Source organism: Rosa rugosa, chromosome 2 (assembly GCF_958449725.1).
Source record: "Rosa rugosa chromosome 2, drRosRugo1.1, whole genome shotgun sequence".
Classification (NCBI taxonomy): Eukaryota; Viridiplantae; Streptophyta; class Magnoliopsida; order Rosales; family Rosaceae; genus Rosa; species Rosa rugosa.
The window spans coordinates 61844399-61859395 of NC_084821.1; the positions used below are offsets into that span (position 1 = coordinate 61844399).

Sequence of the window (14997 nt, forward strand, 5' to 3'; positions counted from 1 at the left end):
CAAAATTACTATCGAGTACCGACAACATTTGACTTGCCTTCCTCAATCTTCTCCCCGATGGAGGAAGGTGGAGGTGGGTAGAGACTACATAGTACTCGGCTAGTTATTGTCTCCTAAAGAGGAATAAGCAGCTCACAGTTATATGGTAATGCTTTGTCTCCCAAATCCAAGTTTAGATCAGTAAACAATATGCCTCTACACTACTCAAAATCTATCCAAATGAGAATGTAAGCAGAAGAATAATAAAAGGCAGAGCACGAACATAGATCTCCAATTTACTATTGTAGTAACAAGGATACATGATACAAGAACAATAATATTGCAGTCAGTTTCTGGGGGTCATATGGAGCCAAAGCAACCAAACCCCCTTAATAGTTTTACATATCCAAAGCAGCAAGAAGTCCTTCAAGTATTGATGGAGTCATTGTCATCTTCTCAGTCAGGCTCCATAGCACCAAATACTGCACCAGTTAAAATCTAATGTAAACTGGATTTATCGGCAAGTTATTGTTCTCTAAGTGGTTAAGTTGTTGGACACTTGGATGAAACATCATATAGATAGTGATTAAGCAAGTTTACAGTACATTGCATAAAATCATTTTATCTTCCAGGCAATTTTTGGGTTTAGAGAAAGGTGAGGCAAAATACTATACTCCAGCAGTCCAGCTGCCTAGTAAAAGAAAAAATAAAATAAAAAAATGCAAGATGTTGCTAGAAAATGAGATATGAGAGGCAGAAAGGCTTACTAGTTACTACAACAGTAGCAAGAAGATCCATGTTAACCAGCCAGTGCTACTGGTTACTCATTTTCTCGGCAGCTTTTGTTGAAGGCACTGTTCCGAAAACATTGTCCCATAAAGGGGAAGTGATCCCGAATCCCTTACTTTGATTTCTGAAGTGATGGTTCAAGTGATATCTCTGTCAAACATAAACGCAGGCATTTATGAAGGCTTAGAAATGCAAGAGATACTATCAAGTATGACAGAGAGAGGAGAAGACGGGACATCTTGAGTAGTCTCCAAATTGTTACCTTCAGATCTTGAGTCAATCTTTTGTATGGCTTCCCATGGTGCAGGTAGTAATGAGTGACATCATATGCTACATATCCCAACAAGGTTCCTCCAAACAAAGCCGGAGCAACTGATGGAGGTGATAAAAGCCTAAACGTATTCCAAAACTAGCAGACATATACCATGATATATCAGAAACAGCAGATAAAATCCATAAGTAGTAAATATAAATGATAGGATTCATATACGAAATATAATTTGCATAACATAAATTACTCTCAAACTAGAATACGGCAATTTCATTAGCAATTATCAAAGTGATGAGAGTTTTTACTCCAAAAAATTATTTGAGTTCAGTAACACGAGATTACTCAGATAAATTTTTAAGTGGGTGAAACTTAAACGTGTACTACAGCAGCAGATTACTCAGAAACATTATTTGCACCTAGCCTGATCAATCAGTGTCAGCCTATTAATTGCTATGTGTTCAGACAGACTAGTCTAATCAGATTGTGAAATGGATCATACCGGCACACAGAGAATAGCTGTCGCAGCAGGGGGGAAAACAAGGCGCATCCCATCCATAGGGTGCTTGTGATGGCAACCATGAAAAAGATAATGAATGGTGTTTCCCCTACAAAAAGTGACCAAATTATGGATGCTGCCAATACATCAAAAAGGGGGAGGGAAGAGATCACAGGGAGGGATAGAGAACCAACCAATAGCCTGTTGTTTTCATATGAAAAAGGAAGCGATGCAAAACATACTCCATCAATGTCCAAATAAAGATGCCACCAACCACTGCTAAAGCTACCTGAGGTAAAGTAAGCCCCATTCGAAAAGACATGGAGACTAACCAGGATACTACAGGCAGCCAAACAAGTGGAATCACCGACCATGCTGTGCGGGTCAAGAGCTGTTTCAAGTTTATGAGTCAATAGACGGCCACAACAGTATTCATGAGAAGATTACGAACATTTGAACTAACATAAAAGACATCATGACAGACTTGCAGAACTGATTCTGGCAAAAAAAAAAAAAAAAATTCCTGATATACAAACTTTTAGCATATGCATTTTATTTCAACTCATTTAGGATTAGATTTTAGGATTTTAGAGTCAAGAGTCAAGAAGATGAATCTCTTATTAAAACAATAACAGTTATTAATGCTTGTTTGCTGCTCTATAACCATAACAGATGTTCTATAGTTTCAATGCTAAATAGTATAATCCTACTCAACATGTTTTCACTGCAAAGAAGGTTTTCCAAATCCAAATTTGCTGTATTACTTTGAAGAGAAATACAAAGGCTATGACTTGTACTATATACCGCACCACAATATTTATATTTCATGCACTTAGTTATGTGGTATTCAGGTATTGTGTGCCTGTTTGAATTTATATGAGTGCAAGATCTTAAAGTAACACCTCCATATAGTCATTTGCAAAAAATCTGGGGCCTTCCTTGCTGACAATAGGTTGGTGAACCCATTCATTGTAAGCTTCGCCAAGATGACCAACCTGAAAAAATCCCAGCGGTGTAGAAGGTCAAAGTGAGATGAATTACAAAACTAAAAGATTGATTCACAACAAACATTATATTTCAAATAAGTCTTCTGAATTAGTAGATATTCTTATACATGTATATGTCTATCACCGATACTTGTGTTTCAGACAGTTTGTTTTTCATTTTACTGGCAATTCAGAAAGTATGTTTAAAACGCACATAGTTCAAAAACAAGTGGTTAAGATTAGCAAATAGCAATTACAACAAAATCGTTTATACTATTGTTTCTAATGACTATTCAAATGCAAATATATGGAGGAAGTCAAGCTAAGGCCTCTGCCACCCTTCAACCATTGGAGGTTAAATTAACTTGACAAGAAAAGAAAGTAACCTTTATGAAAATAATTTCAATTAAGCAAGACAGTGTATTCTTAAGAACCAGCAAAACATAACAACTACTTCTGAAAAACCATTCTGCTACTGGATATTTACGTGCATAAACATAGCACCAAAACTCATTAGATGAAGGATAAAGAATCTCAAATACGAATAAACAATTTACACAAAACAGGCATGCAGAAAAGTGCAAAATGTAGAACAATAGTAAAGAATTGTAACCTGGAAGACGAGAGGCTTATCCAAGTCCACGGTAAAAGGTTTGATGACCATCTATGCAGGCTTCTTAAGTAACTGAAGTGGGGACAAAAATAAATTCAAAACCTGAAAAATGTACAGTCAAGCAAATAAGCAATGATAGGGTGTTCTCTACTTTGGATGAGCTGCAGCAGTGCAGGTGGTACAGTCTAATCCATTGAATTAGTTCATTCTTGGTTTGGCTTTCCTTTGCATTAGTTTTCTTATTCCTTGTTTCTATAACCAACCATTATAAAGTGCGACACAAGTTCCAACCACGGTGTATCCAGGCAATGACATTCTTCTAACGTGAACAAAATAAATAAGTAGAAACAATTCGATGCAACTAGGAACTACTTTAAACTGCTCGAGGCAACCTCCTAAACTGATTCAGATTGGCAAATCATTCTTAGTGTTATATCTTTCTCAATTTTGTTGCAATCTTAAGCAAATCTTTTTAGTCCCTATCATGCATTTCGATCTTTTGGAGTACACTGCTTTGAATGTTAGACATCAACTTAATACTTATAATTTTAATCAGTTCTGGAGATTTCTACATATCATAGATCTTTGGTAGCAAAGAGACCTCAAATCAAATACCAAGAAACTAAATTCCCAGAATTTATGAGGTTTATTACACATATCAAATTTAAGACACAATGCAGGAGAGTAGAAACAAACCCAGACAGAAAACCTCATCCAACAATGCATCTTATACACAAACACCAGAGAACCCAGTTCAACAATTAACACGATCAGTATAATATTACAAAACCCAGATCCAATTTGCACAGAAACTTGCAGAATTCCTATACAAGTTCACAACTTTCTGAGCATTCATACAGATTAGAATGATAAAGACTGACCTTTTTTTTTTAGTACAATGCAGGACCAACTGGGAAAACCCCAGAAAGATTGTCAGAGTGCAAAGTTTGGTTTTTTTGTTGGTGGAAAAAACAGAGACCGCGACCACGAGCTGAAGAGGTTAAGCGCACAGAAACCAACTCGTGATGAGAAGGCGAGTGAGAATAAAACGCATATATGAAGCCTTCGGATTTACAGCTTTGCCTCTCGTTCTCTTTCAGCCGTTGTCAGTGACAGTGTGCCACCTGTCCTTGCCAGCCATCAATTCGTTTTTTTCACTTTTACCCAATCCCTTACCAACAACAATTTTAATTTTCATCTAACAGGATTTACCGGAATCAGTTGGCCGGAAAGGACTTTATTGAATGAGAAGGTAAAACTATAAGAGTAAGAGGCCAATTCTTAGGTGCGGGTAGCCGCACCACGTGTATGGTGCGGCTGCCCAATCAAATCTCAGAAATTTTTGTCTTTGTTCCGAAATTGTCCCTGATTTTTAAATGTGAAATACCCAAAATACCCCCCTGCTAGGGGAATGATTGGCCTGCCGCACCACGTGGCGGTGCGGCTGCCCCACGCAAGAATCACTCAGAGTAAGAATAACAATTCGGTTTGAAGTTGACTGCTTGTAACTAAACGTAAGGTCCAATGACCTGAACTTGAACTCTAAGATCTACAGGGACAGCAAAAAATGGAGTTACAACTTCCCCGACACACATTAAAGCTAACAGAGATGGGTACAACAAAACAACAAATATAATATAACATTTTTGTTAGAAGTACGTAACGTTTTTTATAAATTTTTTTTTTTTTTTTTTTGTAAAAATGCTTATTCAAAAATCACAAAAAAAAAAAGGTTTCATCCCTGCATTGGGTCGTGGGATTTGGAAATCTCTTGCGAAAATCCATACATGGGGGTTGTAGAGACATGTACGTATCTCACGCCAATCTTTTGTGGTCGAGGTTGTGGGTCTGTCCTAGTGCAGAGATGTAGAACCGTCTTCCTCTGTTCAAAACTTTTACTCATAAAAAAATAAAAAATAAAAATAAAAAAACACTTCGATCTCTTTTTACCAAAGAGATCTCTTTACCAAATAATATCAGAAATGTTTTTTATAAAACACTTTTGCCATTTTTATAAGGAATTTCAAAGAAAATCAAAGTTTCTCCCATTGCAATAGCAAAGAAAATATATTTTTTTATATTACACAACGCATAATATCTGTGAGTCATTTTCGAGACTTTGAAATATAGTCTTTCTATTTTAATTCAAACTTACGATATCATAGATATTTTTGGGTATGGCAAGTCGGTAGGACCGGAGGTACTTATGTTTAGCGTTGGACTTTGATGCAAGACGTTAGCTTCACATCATGTGCAACCACACCTTTGGACAGTTGGCTGCAGATAATTGAAAGATGCTCAACGGTTTAAAATATACTTTCAAACCATGAGCAGCCAAAGCAAACCCATCAAACATCAGATCTGGCATTTCAAATTTTGAAATATAGTAGGGTTGCACAACTTCAATTTAATTTGATTTTATGATAGTGCTGCTGCCTCTCTGTGTTTATACACATATATATGTAGGCAGCTCCTCTGTCCTAGTTTCTTTGACAGCTCGTGCTCTTTGAGGCTCTCAAGCATGGTGATTGCTCATTTCTTCTTTTTCTTCTTCCTGTTCTTCTTCGCTTTCCTTAACAATTAGCAATCCAATCCGGGAGCCATGATTGATCGGAGAAGACAATCTGCATCTGCGTCTCTGCAATATAAATATGGCTTGATGGGGAAGTTCTTCGATGGGGATGGATATGCTATCATGTCAATGATGTTTTACAATGCATATATCCAAGAAGAACAAGGATCAAAATGCACTGGCTTCATGAATTGTGATAGTTTCCTTTGAAGGTTTTTTTTTTTTTTTTTCTTGATCGAGTTGTATGAATTGCAAGCTTCTAATTACATGTACGTATAATTTGCCTATATTATTTGAAATGGATTCTCTTTGTTTTCATTATATTACCAGTGTTGGTCTGTTTTACTGTATCTATCGATCTGTTGAACCAAACGTAGAAAAGCACATGAACTATGAGACGGATATAGATGAAATTTGGAGCTGGTCAATTCCAACAATTACCAAATTTTCTCTTCCGGCCACTTGCAATATTAGACATGTTCTTCACCTCTTTATTGCGCCAATAATTTTCAACTTCGACTTTCGAGAATTGATTTTTGTCCAGAACAACAGACTATTCTGTGGTGTTTTACTTTTACCACGCTTTTCATTAGACTTTGGCTCGTTGAAAGAGAGAAAGCAGGATCATCTTGTCCGATTCAATTATCGGAATCATACATAATATCAGCTTCTCATTTCTCGAAAGATGGCTTAATCATTTGAATAGTATCAAAATCGTTTCAGTTTTACTCGACAGACTATATGTGTATAAAACCTCTCTAATAATTAGATAATTGAAACAAATGGACCCAAAATATCTAACATTCTCAGACTGAAACTACGTTATAACTTATAAGCATATGAGGATTTCTTCACTTTTCTTATTAGCTCTCTATATATGACATATGTCAACCCATTTTTGTTTTGGGTTCTTATGTCAAGTCAGGCATCACTTTTGTTAGCTTCACATGAATCACATCTTAGTGTACCCTTCAAACACGCAGGGGCGGACCTGAGGATGTAATGAACATTAGGCCTTGATTAAATTATCACACTAGGTCTCTTAATTTTCAGGACCGGCCTTTCAAACATGTACTGCAACTAATGGAGGTATGCTGTTAACTTTTGAATTATATTCTTGAACCTTGGGCCGTTGGGCGGTAAAAGTAACACCCATCTAAGACCAACAGTATACAGGGAGCTTCGAATTTTAGGCAGCAATGTTTGATTTGTCGCATGCTGACAAATTTGATTTGAACGTTGAATTGTAGTATTGTACGCGCCCTGCAGCAGTTTGAATTCTGTGTCAAGTGTGTATATATAGGGAGCTTTGTGCTATTCTCTTTCATAACTCTGTTTTATATATTCAAGCTCTCACCATGTTGATCTGCCATTTCTTCGTTCTCTTCTGTTTGATCTTCTTCACTTTCCTTCGTAATTAGATGGAGAAAATTAGCAAGAATGAAATGAAAAATCTTGCAGTTTCATAAATTTTTCACCCAAACTTCTTAATATTGATAGCGGCGGCCACCCACATTCAGATTCTTTCATTCTCTTATACTTTTTGACTCTTTATTGTTCAACATGCCCTCTCATGTGCGATCAAGAAGTTGGTGGACGAAATGGTTGCACATGAAGGTTACGCATACTTATTTAATTTGGGGCCCAATTCATCTCCTAGTCGCTCATCTGTGCATTCTTCTTGGACTCATGGCGGAATTGGAAATTGACAAGCAATAGGCTAGTGTGCCCACTGTTAATTGGTTTTGTGTTCTGATATTGTCTTCAACTTGACCATTATTTTTAGGTGTGGCATTTTTTATCCAAAAGTGTCTTGGTAATTATATGAAACCACCTACCTACATTCAAATTCTTTGTTCTTTTGTTACTTTTGACTCCTTATTGTTCAACCCTTCAAGCCCTTCACTTGCAACTGTGTATAGACTCCTGCTTATTTTGACCATCCCAGAAGGAATAATTAGATGAACTACAATGGTTTTGTAACATATCTAGTTCGAAAATCTGGCTAGTTGATTCTTTGGTGGCAACTCCGGTATCGTTTGATGATGTTTCTCCATGGCTTCAAAGATTTACCCATCAGAAGCAACTGTAGCTGAGTTACAACTTCTAGTTGATATCTTCTGTTTGTGAAGTGAAAAGAGGCAAGTTCAAATGATCCATGGAGAGAAGCAGAAGCCTGTAATTGTTGAAATAATGAATCAGTTTCCTTAATCACTGTAATCGAAAAAAAAAATTCCTTAATCTTTCTTTGTAGTAATTTTTTATCAAATCAATTATGGCACTGTGAATTGGTCTTTAGGGAAAGCTGGCCAGTCTTTGGAAGCAGACAAATGGCAAGATAACTAGCTGATAATCTGACCATATCAGCCCAGCCGGAGCATGCCTTTAAATTTGGACCCTGACATTTTAACATAATGCTATGGCTTGATATGTTTAACATATGCATGGTGAAATATCCATTCAAATTCACAAGGAATAGAAAATTAAGAGAGGATTAAAAATTCTGAACGAATTTTGGAACTTAATGCATGCACTGTTGCTGAATTTAGCTTATCTAAAAACCGTTCGAGACTTTTCTAATGTCTATAATGCAAAGGCCGGCAGCTTGTTCTTCATTCAGAACCATCAGCTACTTCTAAACCCTTTTCTATAAATATCCAAGTTGGTACCTGATTGCTTCACAACTCTCTCAATCCTTGTAATCTTTCATTTGCAGATTTCATAATCTCATAGGAAACTAAAATGGCAAACCAAATTGTGCTTTTGGCTTTTGTAGCAATGACATGTTCTCTGGTCATTGCTTTCGAGCCTAAACCACTGCAAGATTTCTGCATTGCTGACACTACTAGCTCAGGTTCATATCAAAACGTTTCAGTTTACTTCTGCTAAAATAAGCTTTCTTTGCATTTCATGTATGTATAATTAACTTTTGTGTTTATTCAATTTGTGTACAGTAATAAGAGTAAATGGGTTCCCTTGCTTGGACTCCAAGCTAGCACAAGCTGACCATTTCTCCTTCGGAGGACTTCACATGCCCGGAAACACCACAAACCCTCTTGGCGTTAAAATTACCCCAGTCAATGTGGCTCAAATTCCAGGACTCAACACCCTTGGCATCTCACTGGCTCGAATTGACTATGCACCAGGGGGTGTTACCCCTCCCCACACTCATCCTCGTGCCACTGAGATTCTGACAGTTGTGAAAGGCAAGATCTATGTTGGCTTTGTGACCTCCAACCCAGAGAATAAGCTCATCTCAAAGGTCCTCAAGAAGGGTGATGTGTTTGTGTTCCCTATTGGACTAGTTCACTTCCAGCAAAATCTGGGATCTGGAACAGCCATTTCACAGTCTTCTCTGAGCAGCCAAAACCCTGGAGTCATCACTATTGCTAACTCAGTTTTTGGACCCAATCCCTCGATTTCAGATGATGTTCTGGCCAAGGCTTTCCAAGTTGACAAATCCATTATTAGCAGTCTGCAGGCACAATTTTAGAGTATTTTTATGGAAGAGTTTCTGATTCAATCACCCTCCGTAATTAGAGTCTGAAGACAAGTTTCTGATTCATGAACAGGGCTATTCATTTGCATCTTATGTGTTAAAATTGTAGAAGTGTGTGCTAAGATCTCCATCAAAATCAAATTGTGAGTTGCCTATTGTGTGTTTCATTTGTAGAAGTTTGTACCAAAATCTTCATGAAATCAATTCTTTTCGAAATTTCTTTCATAAAGCAGAGCTCAGTTTCATTTTTGTCTCATCACTGGGATTGTTAACTAAAATAACTCCTAAAGTATAAGATTTGAATCAATGCTTTTGCTTAGATGGGTGAAAACTTTGTTCACAAAAGCATTGTTTCATGAAATTATATGGTACATGCACTTGCTGATACAAGGTAGAGCATTTCAAAGAATTAAGACTTGGACATGATAGATATGATCAGTGCAGATTTTAGTGCTTGTATCCCCTGTAGTTAAATCTGTAAGATAGTCTATCCGCTCAATATATCATCTGCTTATTGTTGTAAATGACTTTTCACTTGTGCAATGTACCAGATGTGTGGGAAGAGCACTAATTGAGATGATTCTGAAGCGTGAGAGTGAGGAGAATGCCAAGGATCACTATGAATAATGACTTTAATGGGTCACCAGTAATTCAAGGTCTTCAATGATTTGCATGAAAAAGAATCTGTAAACAAGAATTACTAAATTGGAAAACCAAGAGAACCAAATGACGCAACAGTTATTTCTGTTAAGAGCATACTCTCATTCAGCGTAATAAGGTCAGCTGAATTTTTCAATAAGATGGTGACAAGTTACCTTACCCACAGTGATTCAGCAGTTTTGCTGTCCAGTTGATCTCTTGTGCAGAGCAGGGTTCTCATATCAGGCCAAGGACTTCTTTAGGCATTGCTGCGACTGTGGCTGCTGCCTACGGAGAGGACTCATAGATTGATCTGATACTAAGAAAATGAAAAACACCACCTTCCCAACCAAGCTCACAGCATGTCGGGCAACTTTTATGGAAAGGCAGGTCAATAAGCTGAAAGTTTCAGAGACAAGAAGAATAATCAAACCAATTGCCAAGGAGCAATCGGTTGCCAATTTAGGAGTGATATAAAAAGCAAGAATTCTGGAGATAATATGATCACAGACTCTGTAACTACCTGAACAGAATTAAAAAGACCACATGAGATGGTGCTAAATTAAAGGTGGAGAATAAATCAAAGGTTCATAAGAAGCTTCCATATTCTGGTTCTCTGTTCAAAACTTATTTCTGTGTTTTTTTTTCAAGCAATTACATTTCAGTGGCTGGACAGGATAAAGACGAATTTCCAAATAGCAAACCAGAGTTTAAAATCAATCTTCAATCCATGATAAAGTAATGAGTTGTGATAGGTTAACCCATAATGCTTGGTAAATCTAGAACTTTTCTCCATAACTCTTCACTTCTGGTATCATTGTTCTTTTTAGCATCAACCCAACTTGCTATCAACTTTGGCAATATATAAACTTCTAAAAAGCGAAGTTTAGATTCTAATACCACCTTAAGACTAGCCTGTTATAATATTTGTACATATTAAGCTTGAATATTTTCTTACCATCTGAAAAACAAAGTAGGTCTTTGGTATAAGCCAGAGGCTTTCAGCCAATAGATATTCAAATGAGGTACAGAAACAATGACAAAGTAATTTGACCATCAAAAACAAGCGAAATTGATACAAGGAAACAAAAACAAGAACTATATTATAATCTGTATCTGAAACAATTTACAGTTTAGAGTACAACACCTCAAGCTGGGTTGCCAACGAAAAGGTTGGAAATTCTATCACACTAAGCTTTCAGTGCCAGACTACAGTTTGAGACTTAAGAACACTATATCTGAAGCCAAATAAAAAAAAGAACATCACTATAAGTCTATAACAACTCCACATTTCTACAAGGAAATTGGGAAAGAACACCTTTTCAGGGGGAGGGGCATATCGCCTGATCTGCTCCAAGACCTAATCACCTTCAACATAAAGCACCAAGTGATTATAAGCATCAGAGCTAAAACCCGACCTCCAACAAGTCCAGCAAGAGCAATCAAAAACAGAATCAGATACCCAAAATTCCCTTTGCTTTCTGTTCCCTTCTTTCCAACAATCAATGAAGTTACTATTCCATCAGCTTCTTGTTTTTCACACTTGTTTACTGAATTTACTGACACCATTGAACTGTTTTCACTTTCTTCTTCCTCAGCACTGAACCCTTCTCTTTGGCCTTCTTGTTCTACCAATCCCTCTTCTACCATGTCAACACAAGATTCACTGCTTGGCTTTGGCTCCGGCTCCGCCCCAGAGTGATTCTTCTTACGCAATTTCTTAGGCACAAACCTCTTGATAAGCTTTGCTCCCATATTAGACACACACCTCTTTCTACCCTTACTCTTACTCTTCTTACAAACCGAAACCGACACGTCATCTGTATGATCACCCGTCTCAATCTTCTCCGACTTCTCACCATCCATAGTCAAATACTCAATCAAACTCTTCTGACCAATACCTTCATCAATACGCACACTACCACTACTCTTAAGCTCCACAACCTCAATCTCTTCAATTGAAGAGTCTGATTCAACCCCAGGTTCAACGAATTCAAACACAACACCATCACTCTTTTCTTTCACAATCACATCACTCCTCAAAACCAATACTGCATAGCCGATCCTTTTAGCCATATATTGCAAAGCCGATTTCGCATTCGAGCCAGGTTTCGCTAAACAAGAAAAGTGCTTACCCACGCATTCCAGAAACAAAAGCAGAAAAGCAGACAGCGTGATCCCAACGGCGAACTTGGTGGTGCACAGAGCCAAAACCACCACCGCAAACACCTTCGCCACCGCCACAAAAACCGAAGTAAAATCTCCACAGCTTCCACGGCCCGATTCCGCAACAACAATTCCAGAACTTCCCGCATCGGTTTCACCCGAAATCCGAGAACCAGTGTCTTCCGAAACACCATGATCATCTTCTCCGGCGGTGAAATTCTCGATCTCTCCCGAACTGGGTACCGCCAAAATCGACAAATCACCGGAACCCTTTTCAGAACAGGACACGATCGGATCGGAGACCCGGTCAACAGAGTCAAAATCCGACCTTTTTTCCGAATTCTTCTTCTTGTTGTTATTTTTCGACTGTTTTCTCAACCGATCGCGGTTTTTGACGAAGAGATCTATAAGAGAAGCAGGGAATCCAGTCTGGACAACTAGCGATCCGCCTTTTTTAGGGGATTGTAGATCCGCCACCATTTGGGAAATCCGCCCCACCCGGGTTTTCTTCCATGGGAGCGGCATCTTCACTGAGATGAGAAAATGTGGACCCAATTGGAACCTCTGATAGAGATGGGAATTGGGTGTTTCCCACAGTCCAAAGGAAACTAAGAAAGTGGGAGAGACTTTGTTTTAGATTGGAGAGAACTCAACTTGGTTTTATAGCAGATGGAAAATTGGGGTTTTTGGGGCGAATTAAATTGAATAAACAAACAAAAATTTGGTGCGAAAGCGAGAGGAAATTATGAGTGAAGAAGCGTGTTGCGTTGAAAGGTTGAAACTTTGAACGACGGCCTCCGTCCTTAAATAATTGGGATCCAGACAAGACGACGGGGTTTGTTATGGGAAAGGTGGAAAGGCTTTGTCTTTTGGACTTTTGGTCTCTGTTTCACCGTTTGGGGTATTTGGGTTCCAAGAATTTTGAGCTCTTGTAATAAAGACTGCTTTTGTAACGCTTCTGTTTTGTTTTTCGTTTTTTGAACTACATATTGGAGTGGTTATTGCTTTGAGAGGAACCGAGTGAAAAGAAGAAAAACGAGTAGAATTATAACTAAAAATGGTTTAAAATTGATTTATTCCTCCTCATTTATCTCATCTTATTTCTATTGATTTATCTCCAAATCTTTTTATTTTTAATTAATTGTGAATATGTTTGAGCCCAAAAGTAATTTTGGCAATATCCTTCAGTGGATCTAGCACAGCGGGCCGATACCTGCGGCCCAAAAATAAACATACTTGGTTTTGGTTTACAACTCCGCCTATTTCGGAATCCATGAGGAGAGCAATGTCCTATTGGAATCAAGTAATAGAGATTGACTAGGAAACTCCAGTCAATAATCCTTTTACGACAAGGAACGGTCGAAACCCTAGGTATATATACCAGGTTTCAAGGACAGATGAAGGACCTCTCTCAAATCAATCAATCCTAGCGATTACAAAGCCTCCCAGGAGCAAACCTTCAACCTCGTTGAACCCCGGTGACCGCGATACAGTCCCAGTCTCCCAGCGAGCCGACTGCTAGCATCACCAGATCAACCCGGCGACCGCACTTCCAGTCCCAGTCTCCCAGCGAGCCGACTGCGAGCGCAACCGCCACCGTTACTACCAGCGAAGCAAGGGTAACGCCCTCGCACCCAGCGAAGCTAGAGTCACGCTTTAGCGCAACCCCGTGCTTCTCCCAACTTCCCAATGATTGCTCTGCTTAGTCTACAACACTAAGTATCGATTTGGTGAACGCAAGAGACCACAACCAAAGCCCTTACCCAGTAAGGCAAGAAGTCCTTCTCCGGAAGGCTAGAGAAGAACCCCGTGACGAGGTTGGTGCTCTCCTCGTCCACGGTCGCTTGAAGAAGAAGTCAGGTCAAGGGACTACCCCGACGACTGCACCCGACGGTGCTGGCACGCCTGCGCAATCACACGCTCAAAAGAGACAGTTTGCAAGTCAACTGGTTTTGGAGCCAAACATTTTGGCACGCCCAGTGGGACCAAACTAGTGTCTCTTCGTGAACGGTAGCCATTGGGAAGTCAAGCGAAAACCCTTACCAAAAGGTTTACGCTAACTGCCCAAAGCATAAGACCTCCAGTTACAAGCCGCATTCTCGCGCGGATTGTCGTGGTCTTTCTGAGCAACAAGTGACTCAAAGATTCGCTCTTCATCCCCATCCAACCGAGATGTCGACGGAAAAAGGAGAGAATCGTTCGACCGCTGCTGAGGGTCAAACTGTCACTAACAACCAGGCCAGCGAGCCGGTTGACACTGTCGCTAGCTCCAACACAGCGACGAGTGTGCAAAGAGAGGCTTTCGTTCCGAAGCCTATCCCAGAAGGGGCCTCCTCCGAGGTCGCGTTCGCAATTATCCTGGAGAACATCGAAAACCACAGCAAGAAGATAGCTGCTGACCTTGCAAGGGATAATGCGAGAGCCGACCAGGTCATACGCGAGATAAACCAGCGTATTTCCCAACAAGCGGAGGAAACTAAGCAGCAAATCTCACAGACTGAGAATGCTTTGATGGCCCATGCTTCAGGTATCGCAGAAGAGCAGAACCAGCGCCAGAAAGGAATAATAGAGGCCATTGCGAACCATACGAAGCAAACAACGGCTGACATGGCTGGTCTCCGTAAAGACGGAGAGATCCTCGCAACCGAGGTTGCCATGCAGAGGGCCGAGCTGAACCAGGCTAAGGAGGTATTAAACCAGACCTTGGGTGATCCCAATGCTATCCTTGGTTCTCTTGGCCAGCCATCCGGTTCGGGCAAATACGTGCCACCGAACCAGCGCGAGAAGGTTAGCAGCCATACTGCTATACCTGCCGCAACTGTTGCTGCCACGCCGCTGAAAAACAAAGAACAAGCGCTAGTTATCGGCGGCAGCAAAGATAAAGGTACTACCTCAAGTGGGCAGACTACCAGGCAGAAGCACCAGGCCTCAAAGGGCGCTGGAACCTCGTCCGATTCTACATTCGTTCAATACGACAGCGACGGGGC

General features: G+C 39.5%; 3 protein-coding genes across 6 annotated transcripts; 1 reads left to right on the top strand and 2 right to left on the bottom strand.

The window, feature by feature from the left end:
* Window positions 1–243: 243 nt before the first annotated feature.
* Window positions 244–4181, bottom strand: LOC133732801 (dihydroceramide fatty acyl 2-hydroxylase FAH1-like). 3 transcript variants are annotated; one of them, XM_062160386.1, is made up of 8 exons: window positions 4016–4180; window positions 3135–3206; window positions 2438–2530; window positions 1730–1926; window positions 1539–1644; window positions 1031–1177; window positions 747–918; window positions 244–461 (listed from the first exon to the last, which is right to left on the bottom strand). In XM_062160386.1, exons 2-7 carry the CDS (start codon window positions 3183–3185, stop codon window positions 793–795), a joined length of 720 nt encoding a protein of 239 aa, XP_062016370.1. In that variant the 5' UTR covers window positions 3186–3206; window positions 4016–4180; the 3' UTR covers window positions 244–461; window positions 747–792. The 3 variants fall into 3 exon arrangements, with proteins under 3 accessions (XP_062016370.1, XP_062016373.1, XP_062016371.1); XM_062160389.1 differs by having other exon boundaries at window positions 3135–3236; window positions 4016–4179; XM_062160387.1 differs by lacking the exon at window positions 244–461 and adding an exon at window positions 495–670 and having other exon boundaries at window positions 3135–3236; window positions 4016–4181.
* A 4148-nt stretch (window positions 4182–8329) lies between these two features.
* On the top strand, window positions 8330–11105 carry LOC133729101 (putative germin-like protein 2-2). Of its 2 annotated transcripts, XR_009856245.1 has the most exons (3): window positions 8330–8560; window positions 8661–9348; window positions 9757–11105. XR_009856245.1 is itself a non-coding variant. In XM_062156568.1 (2 exons), the coding sequence occupies exons 1-2, from the start codon at window positions 8449–8451 to the stop codon at window positions 9197–9199; spliced, it is 651 nt and encodes a 216-aa protein (XP_062012552.1). In that variant the 5' UTR covers window positions 8330–8448; the 3' UTR covers window positions 9200–9434. The 2 variants fall into 2 exon arrangements, 1 of the variants encoding a protein (XP_062012552.1); XM_062156568.1 differs by lacking the exon at window positions 9757–11105 and having other exon boundaries at window positions 8661–9434.
* Window positions 10917–12746, bottom strand: LOC133729100 (uncharacterized). The gene has a single exon (XM_062156567.1). It carries the CDS (start codon window positions 12533–12535, stop codon window positions 11138–11140), a length of 1398 nt encoding a protein of 465 aa, XP_062012551.1. The 5' UTR covers window positions 12536–12746; the 3' UTR covers window positions 10917–11137.
* Between the last annotated feature and the right edge of the window lie 2251 nt (window positions 12747–14997).

What these genes read in the sequence shown, in the direction of transcription:
- LOC133729100 (XM_062156567.1), bottom strand. Translation starts at nt 12,535, where the DNA reads ATGCCGCTCCCATGGAAGAAAACCCGGGTGGGGCGGATTTCCCAAATG.
- LOC133732801 (XM_062160386.1), bottom strand. Translation starts at nt 3,185, where the DNA reads ATGGTCATCAAACCTTTTACCGTGGACTTGGATAAGCCTCTCGTCTTC. An exon ending in ATAAGCCTCTCGTCTTCCAG is followed by an intron (nt 2,531 to 3,134) that starts GTTACAATTCTT and finishes GGATTTTTTCAG; the next exon opens with GTTGGTCATCTTGGCGAAGC. An exon ending in ATGAAAACAACAGGCTATTG is followed by an intron (nt 1,645 to 1,729) that starts GTTGGTTCTCTA and finishes CACTTTTTGTAG; the next exon opens with GGGAAACACCATTCATTATC.
- LOC133729101 (XM_062156568.1), top strand. Translation starts at nt 8,449, where the DNA reads ATGGCAAACCAAATTGTGCTTTTGGCTTTTGTAGCAATGACATGTTCT. An exon ending in TGCTGACACTACTAGCTCAG is followed by an intron (nt 8,561 to 8,660) that starts GTTCATATCAAA and finishes ATTTGTGTACAG; the next exon opens with TAATAAGAGTAAATGGGTTC.